This window comes from Fonticula alba (assembly GCF_000388065.1).
Source record: "Fonticula alba strain ATCC 38817 unplaced genomic scaffold supercont2.1, whole genome shotgun sequence".
Lineage (NCBI taxonomy): Eukaryota > Rotosphaerida > Fonticulaceae > Fonticula > Fonticula alba.
The window spans coordinates 3,888,689-3,897,937 of NW_009242971.1; the positions used below are offsets into that span (position 1 = coordinate 3,888,689).

Consider the following 9,249-nt stretch of genomic DNA (forward strand, 5'->3'; position numbering starts at 1 on the left):
CCCCCCTCCGGTCTCCATGCTCCCAGTGAGGCAATCAGTTTGATCGAGGAAATTCTCTTGTGCGTGCCACATCGTCAGTGCCCCCGCCACCGGGCTGCTGCTAACCCCCCGCCGGCCGCCCAGTGCCTGTCCCGTCGCTCTGGAGCTCTGGACCCTGCTTGGGCAGCTGTACAGCTCCTTCATTTTGAGCATGCCCTCGGCCACCATCGGCGACGGGGCCAATTTCATCCTGCACCGGACTTCCCGACTGGGATCCTTTGCCGGGATGCTGCCGCCCGGGTGTGGCCCGGAGCAGGCCAGCTGCCCGGTTCGATGTGCTTGTGACCCCCAGCACCGGGCCAATGCCCCGGGACAGTGGCGCTGTCCGGTGGCTGACCCTCGGACCGAGGGCTCGGCGGATCCCTGCTTGCGAGCAATCCCGCCGGTGAGCTACTCATCGTGCGTGTGCGATGCCACGGTCCATCCGGTCCCGGTCCCGAGCCCGGGCACGGCCGCGGCCAACCCCGCGGCCGCGAGCCTACGCCCACCGGACTTCCATTTGGCCGACTGGGAAGTCACACACTCCGGACCCGGGGCCATCCTCTGGCGGAGCATCCTCCCCCGAGGGTTGAGCTTCTGCCCGGCCCTGCGTGCTGGTATCGCGCGGAACTGGCTCATTGCGGCGGCCGGCGTGGCACTCGACTCGGACCCGGACTGTACGCTGGAGCTTCCTTTCTCCTTCTGCCCCCCCCCCCCCCCTCCCCCTCCCCCCGGCTCCTGCCTCCGGCTCCTGCCCGGGTGTCCTGATCGTCGGCGTCTTTGTCTCACCCTCCATCAACATTCATGCATGCGTTTTCCGCCTGCGCGACGCATGCATATCCCCCCCCCTCCCCCTCCCCCGGCCGTCTCCAGCTGTCATTGCGGCCACCGAGCACTTGGTGGCCCTCTTCCCGGAGCACCCGCACTTCCTGGTCGCTCAAGCTGAGGCCCACCTCCGATGCAGCTCGGTGTGCTCGACCACGCTCTGCTCGACCCTGGATGTGCCTTTCGGTCGGTACATCTGCGAACCGGCCACCCCGGCCCCGGGGAATGGCACGGATCCTGTGGGGCCGCTCATCATGGCCGAGGATGGGTGGCATGCCCTGGAGGGCCTGCCGGCCGCCAGTGCACGGCGCGCCGCATCCATGATCCTCCAGCGTCTGGATTCCCTGTATCCCGGTGCCATGGCCGGCATCGGCCGGGTGGCCATTGGCGCGTCATTTGCCGAGGAGGATATCTTCCGGTGCGCATGCCCCTTTCCCATGGATCGCCCCTGGCAGAGGCCCACCTTCCCGGAGGCCGGCTTTGTTGCTGCCACCCGGCCGGGCGGTCGGCTTCCTTGCATGGCAGCCTTCTGGCCGAGTTTTTTTTTTTCCCTTTCCCCTCTTCGCCTTTTGTCCCTTCCCCATGCCTGGCTAATGCACGCTTCCCATCTCCCTCCTCCTGGTCTGTGGGCCGACATTTGGCTGTTCATCCCTCCCAAGTCTCCTCTCCCGGGTGTCACTCATGGACAATGGCTGCCCGGAAAAGTGGCTCGTGGCCGGGGCCTGGGCAGCGCAGGGTACTCGCGACCTGCCGGCCCTGCTGGCCGCAGTGGAGGCCCTCGCGCGGCTGACCCCCGAAGAGGCCGGAGGCAAGCTCCCGAGCGCCGGGCCACCCCCCCAGGCCCGGGTGTGTCCCCTGCCAAGCAGCCTGCTTTTGACCAACGATCCCCTGGTCCGGGCACATCAGCTGGCGGCCGCCGCGCTGGTTGACCGGGCCCGGCAAACATCGACCGATGCCATCTCCGCCGCCCGGCGCGGGGTCGATGTCAACCAGGCGGCCGCGGCCGAGAGCGTCACGGCCGACACCGAGGCGGCCATTGGCCATGCGGCGTCGGCTCGGGCCCTGGCCCCGGGGCTGGCCTGGACACAGGTGATGCTTGGTGTGGCGCTGGCCGCACGGCGGTGCTTCGCCGCCGCGCGCGCCGTCCTCCGCCACGGCGCCGGGTCCGGACTGACACTCGGCCTGACGGCCCCGGCGGCCCCGGGCAGCACGACCCACCTGCCGGTCCTGTCGCGCGGGCTCTTCCGCCTGCACCCGGGCGTGGTCTCGGCCTACGTGCGCCTGGCGTTGCACCTGACGGCCCAGACCTTCGACACATCGGTGCCCATCGAGCGCGAGGAAGCTCGCCAGGCCACCTACCATGAGAACGAGTGGCTGGACATGGACTATCTGGTTTTGTCGATGGCCCGCCAGGGGCGTGGCCGTGTTGGCCGGGCGGATCTCATCGGCCTGGCGGCCATGCTGGCCGGGCGCCGGCTCGGCCCGGTGACCGCGCTCAAAATGTGCGTCCTTTCGCCATCCGGTCGTGTTCTGCCCCATATGCGGCCGGGCCTCCTGCCACTGCCTGGGGGTTTCCTCCTGGGTGCTCTCCAACGGTGACTCACGCGTCTGGCCTCCTGGCTGTCTTTCTTTTTTTCTAGCATGTCCGAGTTTTTCGACGATCAAGATGCACAGCCGGGCCTCGGGGCACCGGTCGGCTTGTATATCATGCTCGGCGAGACGCACACCCTGCTCATGAAGCTCGTTGGGTCCGGGGTTTTGGAGCCGGTGGTCCCGGTGGACCAGGAGAATGAGCAGCCCCCGGAGGCCGATGGCTCCCGGCCAGGATCCGGCCCCTCCGAGTGGCCGAAGTCGGAAGAGGAGCACTTTACTCTGGCCCTGCAGGCATACAGCCTGGCCCTGTCGTGCGTTGCCCTGCCCGTGCCTTTTGCCTGCCCCTTCGCCCTGTGTATATATGTATTTGTTGGCCCTCCCCCATGCTCATCCCCCGCACACGCATACCAACACACATTTACGGTGTCAACCTCCCAGCCACTCGACGGGCGACCTGCGTCCGCGCATCACCGCGCGCATCGAGCTGCTCAACTCCCTATTGGCAACTCAGCGCCGGATTCCGATTGAATAGACCTCTCTTTCTTTGGTATATGGTCGTGAAAGGGGAGGGAGGGGCGGGGGAGGGGGGAGGGAGGGAGGGAAGGGGGGGGGGGGGACAAAAAAGATGGAAAGCCTGAAAAGATGGCACATGCGTCTGGCGTGTGTTTCTCCGGCTTCCCGGGGCTTGACACAGCATTTAGATGGAACCCCAGCGGATGATCTCCCGGTCGACCTCCCACTCGCTACGGGCATTCTCCGCTCGGTAGCGAGACTGAGGGGTGGGGATGGAGGGACAGAAGCACAGGAGCGTGCACATGGACACGCGTCACGGGCAAGAGGGTGGGTGGTTAGACAAGAGCAAACGAGGAGAGACATGACACAGATGCAGTGCAGGAGGGATGGGAAACAGGCGGAGAGATAGAGCAGGAGGGGGGGGGGGATTAGGATGGGCGCTCGAAGGCAGCCCGCCTTTTTCCTGTCCCTACAGCATGCACACACACACACACACAGGGGTAAATCCTCTCGGGATGCGACGTCAATGTGCAGGCAGCCTGGCAGGGGACGCACCTTCGCCGATTGGACCTTTTCCCAGAGGCGCTGGCCATCGCGACGGCTCATGGCATACGTCCCGCCAAAGCCCCACACCTGCAGACGAGACACTTCGAATGCACGGCGCGGGAAGGCCGGCAGCCGGTAGGTTTGACAAGGGGCCGGGGACCCGAAGGCGCCGGCCATCAGAGACCCGTCAATGTGGAGGAAGGGCTCGCGCGAGGTGCCCCCCGCGCCGATGCCCACGCAGTTGGCCGCCGAGGGCAGGGTCCCCGGGGGGAGGACGGCCGGAGGTGGGGCATCCGGCCCGCCCCGGGGCAGGTACGGCCCCAGGGACCCCGGCGCCGAGGTGGTGGCCTGGGCATTGAAGAAATTGTATGCATGGAAGCGCTCCCGCCGGGGGTGCGACAGGTGGAAGATCGGGCTAATGTCCACCACGAAGGAGTGCGAGGTGCCGAAGCAGGCCGGCTGCGAGGGGATGGACGGCGACCGCCAGCGGTCCGCCACAAAGAGGGCCATCTGCCGGGCCGGGTAGGCCGGCCCGGTGCCGGTCGTCTGGAAGATGACCAGCGTCGGGGCCGGGTAGTCGGTCACCCGGTTGGAGAAGGTTTGCAGGCTGAATCCATCGCGCGCCGCATCGAACAGCATGTCCACCGGCTCGGAGGACAGGTGTGACAGAGCCAGCACCGCGCGCGAGAGGTCCGTCGTGGCTTGGGCATCGGACGCCGGGGCAGCCGGCCCCCCGGGCAGGCCGGAGGATCCCGGGGGCTGGGTGTTTCGGCGGATGGCCTCATGGTCCGGGGTGAAGATCGGCGTCAGCCGGAGCAGGTAGGCCACCAGCGGTGCCAGGGTGGAGTTGTCCGAGAAGGAGCTGAAAATGGGGATGCCTGCCACATGCGACGGGGCGCGGGGCCAGTGTGTCAGTGGCTGGCCGCTGCCGGAGCCGGGGAGGGAGGAGGATTGGAGCACCGGGGCGCGGGGCGCGGCGAGGAGGGGAGAAAGGGGAGAAGCTGCAGGAGGCGCACGGGCCCGCAGCGGCACATACCGTGGACCAGGTACCAGGGCTCAATGTCGGCATCCATGGTGGTCGGGTCATCCACCAGGACCGAGTCATCATGGTCATCCGTGTCGTGGGTGTCGCTGGCCGGCGTGGCCGAAGGCACAGACTCGGCATCGGAATCGGTGAGGGTGGTGGCCGGCGCGGTGGCCGGCCGAGTGGGCCGGGCGCGCGGCGCATTGCGCTTGGAGACGGCCGGCGGGGTGGAGGGGATCGGCACGCCCAGCAGGTTGCTGGCCAGCGAACACTCAAGCAGGGTAAACAGCCGGGGGACTGCCGGGGGGGGGGGGGGGGGGCGGGGAACGGCATCTCCATGTCAGTGGCCGATCAAAAGGGTTCCCCGGCGGGAGGAAGAGCAGGCGGGGACGGCAGGAGAGACAGGGTGGAATGTCCGGGATCCTTGGCCGCTGTGTTGGAGCTCGGGCTGGTGGGCCCGAGCCTGGCACATGGCCACGCAGCACGCACCCTGATCCTGCACCCAGGCAATGAACTCGTCCTGGGTCAGATACGACCGGGCCGGATCGGCCAGCAGGGCATCCACGGCCTCCAGCGACCGGGGCACCTGGTCGGCCGGGTTCCGGGAACGGCAAACAAATTGCGCGGCCCCGCGAATGAGCACGCGCGCGAAGCCCAGCTGCTGTGGCGGGTGGCACCGGCGCAGGGTGGCCGCCACCGGCACCGGCAGGCCGGGCAAACTGTCAACGGTATCCAGCGCCAGCCGGCCGGCCACATGCTGGCGGAGGATCTCCCGCACGGACAGCATGACATCCGGGTGGAAAAGCGAGAGGGCCATCTGCCGGTAGATCTGGCAGGCCAGGTGTGCCAGCGATTGCAGCACCAGGGCCAGCTGCGCGAAGGTGATGGACTCGGGCCGAGTGGCCGGGCCCATGTGCAGCCCGGCCGGCAGGTCGTGCCCCGGGGCCGCCATGCCCGGGTCCAGCCGCGCAATCAGCCGGTACCAGGCGCCCAGGCGCTCGGACACCCGCCGGCCGGTCCCCAGCGACAGGGTCGATGGCAGAGGGGCGACGCTCCGGCCCTTGGACTTGCTCTTGGACGAGCTGGCCGACTCCTTCGGGGGGATATTGTCGCCGGAGGTGTGGCCCGCGGTGCTGGCGGACCCCGCAGGCGCGGGAATCGGAGCCAGGACATCCGAGCAAAGCAGCGCCAGGCGATCGAGCAGCTGCGGGACCGCCGCGCGATCCAGCTCGGCCACCTGGCTTTGTCCGGCCCGGGCGGTTGGCAGCTCGAAGCCCAGGAATCGCAAGATGGCCGTCCCGAAGGCCGGCTGCACCGACAGGAGGGTCTTTGCCAGGTGGCGAAAGCAGGACAGACGGTCAGCAGCGCCGGGAGGGGGGAATGGCAACCAGGCCGCATGAAAGGGGGTGGCGTACAGCAAAGAGGGCCGGGTCCACGGCAAGGGCGCTGGTGTCGGCGTCAGCCGGGTCGTGGGCCGCCTGCAGGATCATGTCCTGGGTCGGGTCGTCGACGATGCACACCGATGAGGTGGAGGAGATGCGCTGCGAGGCGGGATCCGGGGCACTGGCGGGCGGCAGGGTGTCCAGGGGCCCGGTGTTTGGAGGCGACGCCGGGCGCACCTCGCGCAGGGTGGCCAGCAGCGAAGGAACCGGGTCGAAGGGCAGCAGCCGGGCGTCCAGCACCAGCACCTCGGCCGGCTGGGCGCCGGCCCCGGGCCCGGATTTGGCCCGGGGCCCATCGGAGCCGCCAGGTGCGCCCTCCCCGGGCGACTTCTTCGGCATGATTCTCTTGAGGAAGTTCATCGTGCCTTCTTCCCGGCAGGGGGGGTGGGTGGGGGGAGATAGGTGTACGCGCGCGCGCGCGCGTGCTCACAGACACAGGGCACACGCAGAGCCCGCGGCCAGATGCGTGGAAAAAGGGGCTGGCGAGGGGGGAAGGGCCAAGCCGGAAGGGGAGCGGAGGCAAAGGCAGAGGCGCGGGGCGCTGTGGCAAGGAGAGGGGGAGGGAGACAGGGAGGGGGTCCCCGCCCGGGGTGGGGCTCCCGGCCTGCCTGAAAAGTGGGCAATCTCCCCAAGGCGCAGGCAGGCCCGGAGTGGCCAGTGGTGGCCGACTCCCAATGATTCGGCCGGCGATCGTGACGCCTGGGCGATGATGCCGGGGCGCCGCGCAGCGGTTGTCCCCCCCCCCGCCCCCTAGGTGGCCGGGTGGCCGCGGCCTGACCGCGCCTGTGGCCATACCCGGGCAGGCGTGCAGTGGCGGACCAGACACACGGAGTGGGGCCCGCGTGTGCCCCTGAAAGGCAATGAACAGCTGGCTGTTCCCCGGGGGCCGGGGCTCCCGCCGGCCCAGCCGCCGAAGGGGCAACCCGCGCGAGGCAGGCCTCCGGGCGCGGTCCCACACGCGGAAGAAGAAGGTGCAGGCCCGCCGGTCGAGGCAAGCGCACCTCCCCCCCATCGCTCCCCCTGTCCGCGCGCCCCGGGTCCCCCTTTTCTGTGCTCCTCCCGACCGCCAGCCGCTCGTCCCCCTTCCGCCCGCCCTGGATGGCTGCAATCGGCGTGGGGGAGGGCTCACGGGCCGTCCGGAATCACATGCCCACTCCAGAATACATACTGTGGTCTCGCGCGGCGTGCCGCGGTTTCAGGGGCCCGGGTCGGGGGTGGCTCGGGGCCGGCTGATGGCACCGCACATCGGGCCGGCTTCCCCCCGGCGATCTGGCGAAGGAGCATCCCGGAGCTGGAGGCCCGTGTCATGTCGTGTGCGGCCTCGGCCGCTCGTCGTGTGTGTGTGTGTGTGTGTGCTTCGGGCGCGCCCCGGCCCGGGGGGCAAGTGAATGGGCGCCGGACCGGCGCGGCCGCGGCCGCGGCCGAGCCCCCTTGCTTGGGCAAAAAAAAAAAAGAGACGAGGGTGCCAGCGCGTGCGGCCCCCGGCCGGCCCCGGTCCGGCGGCCTGCTGCATGCGGAGTGGTTCGTGAATCGATCGGCCTCCGGCACAGCAATGGGATGTTGTTTTTTTTCACCAGCTGCCAGACATCACCCCCAGGGGGAAGCAGATTCCCCCCCAGCACCGGGGGTCGGGTACCGAGCGGCGGGCCGGTGAGAAGCCCCTTCCCCGCCCGGTCCCCCTTTTGGCGCGCCTATGCGTGTCTACGTTCTCTCTCCCCCCCTCTCGGGCGCGCGTTGGCGCGTCCGCAATTGGCGGAGGGCGCGCCAGGCACACAGCGGCGAGCCCAGGAAGGGGCCAGTCTTCATTCCTCCGGCCGTCTCCCCCCCCCCCCCCCCCCCCCCCCCCCCCCCCCCCCCCCCCCCCCCCCCCCCCCCTCGGCGCCAGGCCGTGTTGATGCTGCCCGGCATGAAGGGCGGGCCCAAGGCGCGGCGCCTCGGCATCCTGGGCGTGTCACGAGCCGGTGCCATCCCCTTCCCTCCTTCTCCTCGGCTCGCCCCTTTCCGCCTGCTGTGACTGCTGGTCGTCCTGTCCCCTCCCCGGCCGCCAACAGCACTCCTCGCCTCGCCTCGCCTCGCCCCGCCCTCCCCCCCGCCCCGCCTCGCCGCGCGCTTCGCTCCCTCGATCGCCCGAGCCGGGCCGATCGGTCGCCGATCGCGTCGCGCCGGCCTCGACCCCCGCCCGGCAGCGAAGGCGCACAAGCTGGGCCTCGGCCCACTCCCCCCCCCCCCCCCCTCCTCCCCTTCACCATGCAGGCCCACCAGGCGATGCTTCCCCCGCAGGACTCCAAGCGCGGGACATACGGCGGCGCGCGGTGCGTTCCCCGTGGCCCCGTCGCCTGGGCGCCTGGATTTGTTGAATACCCCGTCGCTTGGGCCCACATTCGCCGCGTTCCTCACCTCTGCCTGTGCTGCGCTCTCCCCCTCTCTGCTTGTCGGCCCAATGATCGGCATTCGCCAGTGGCCGCCGGGCCGCCAGTCTTTTGATGGAGTCCCCAGCGTCGTCTGTCCCACCGGTGGGCATCGTCTGCCCGCCGAAGAACCCGAAGAAAACCGACGGCTCCCGGCGGTCGGTCTTCGAGGTGTTCAATGAGTCCCGCCCGGCCGGCCCGGGGCCATCCGGGCTATCCGGTGCGCCGATCCTCGCCGCGGAGGACACCCCGACGGCGATGCCGGCAACCACCATCCGCTCCCCCCCGGGTGTCATGATGCCTGGCGGCGAGTCGCCCGGCGGCGCGCACCTGCACCCGGCGGCCAAAGGCGCAGGGCCTTTGGCCTCGCCCCCGGAGCCAAAGGCCCGACGCAAGGCCGAGCCAGTGGGTAACTATGTATGTGCATGCCATCTGCGCTTTTCGCCCCCCGCCCCCCGCCCCCCCCGGGGGCTCGGCGATCCTCCCTCTGACCCTCCACCCCTTCCTCGCACCCTCCTCCCCCGCGCCCTGCCCCTGGCATCGGGCCCTCCTCGGCGCCTGTCCCCCGGTTGCTCGGCCGTGGCAGCTCCTCGGCGACCTGCTTGGCAAGGGCCAGTTCGGCCGGGTGTATCGCGGTGTCAACTCCGAGTCCGGCCAGTTTGTGGCCATCAAGCAGCTTCGCTCGGGCAAGATGGACGAGTCGATCCTCTCCTCGTTCGAGGTGCGTCACGCCAAGCCGGGCTCCCTCCTGTTCCTCCTCCTCCTCTGTCTCCTGGGTTGTTTTTTTTTCCTGGCTCCTGACAGCTCGTCCCTTCCCCCTCCCCTCCCCCCCCCCCCCCCCCCCCCGCTGCCCTCTTCCTTCACTCCAAATAGCACCCTC

At 69.6% G+C, this 9,249-nt stretch overlaps 3 protein-coding genes across 4 annotated transcripts in view; 2 read left to right on the forward strand and 1 right to left on the reverse strand.

Annotated features, from left to right (window-relative positions):
* H696_00832 overlaps window positions 1–3,001 on the forward strand; it is a 4,602-nt gene extending 1,601 nt beyond the window's left edge. The window contains exons 4-9 of one of the 2 annotated variants that reach the window (XM_009494717.1): window positions 27–59; window positions 124–695; window positions 892–1,261; window positions 1,503–2,345; window positions 2,484–2,747; window positions 2,875–3,001. In XM_009494717.1, coding sequence (XP_009492992.1) covers window positions 27–59; window positions 124–695; window positions 892–1,261; window positions 1,503–2,345; window positions 2,484–2,747; window positions 2,875–2,968 — 2,176 coding nt within the window. In that variant the 3' untranslated portion in view covers window positions 2,969–3,001. Of the gene's footprint in view, window positions 1–26; window positions 60–123; window positions 696–891; window positions 1,262–1,502; window positions 2,748–2,874 lie in introns of both variants that reach the window. The other variant, XM_009494718.1, reaches the window with a different exon arrangement.
* A 13-nt stretch (window positions 3,002–3,014) lies between these two features.
* Window positions 3,015–6,360, reverse strand: H696_00833 (hypothetical protein). Its single transcript, XM_009494719.1, has 5 exons — window positions 5,935–6,360; window positions 5,009–5,846; window positions 4,532–4,816; window positions 3,505–4,373; window positions 3,015–3,208 (listed from the first exon to the last, which is right to left on the reverse strand). Exons 1-5 carry the CDS (start codon window positions 6,319–6,321, stop codon window positions 3,134–3,136), a joined length of 2,454 nt encoding a protein of 817 aa, XP_009492994.1. The 5' UTR covers window positions 6,322–6,360; the 3' UTR covers window positions 3,015–3,133.
* Window positions 6,361–8,208: 1,848 nt separating this feature from the next.
* H696_00834 (STE/STE11/CDC15 protein kinase) overlaps window positions 8,209–9,249 on the forward strand; it is a gene marked incomplete at both ends in the record, with an annotated part of 4,934 nt that continues 3,893 nt past the window's right edge. Inside the window, 3 exons of the mRNA XM_009494720.1 lie at window positions 8,209–8,273; window positions 8,420–8,786; window positions 8,956–9,090. Of these exons, the coding sequence (XP_009492995.1) occupies window positions 8,209–8,273; window positions 8,420–8,786; window positions 8,956–9,090 (567 nt within the window). The remainder of the gene's footprint in view (window positions 8,274–8,419; window positions 8,787–8,955; window positions 9,091–9,249) is intronic.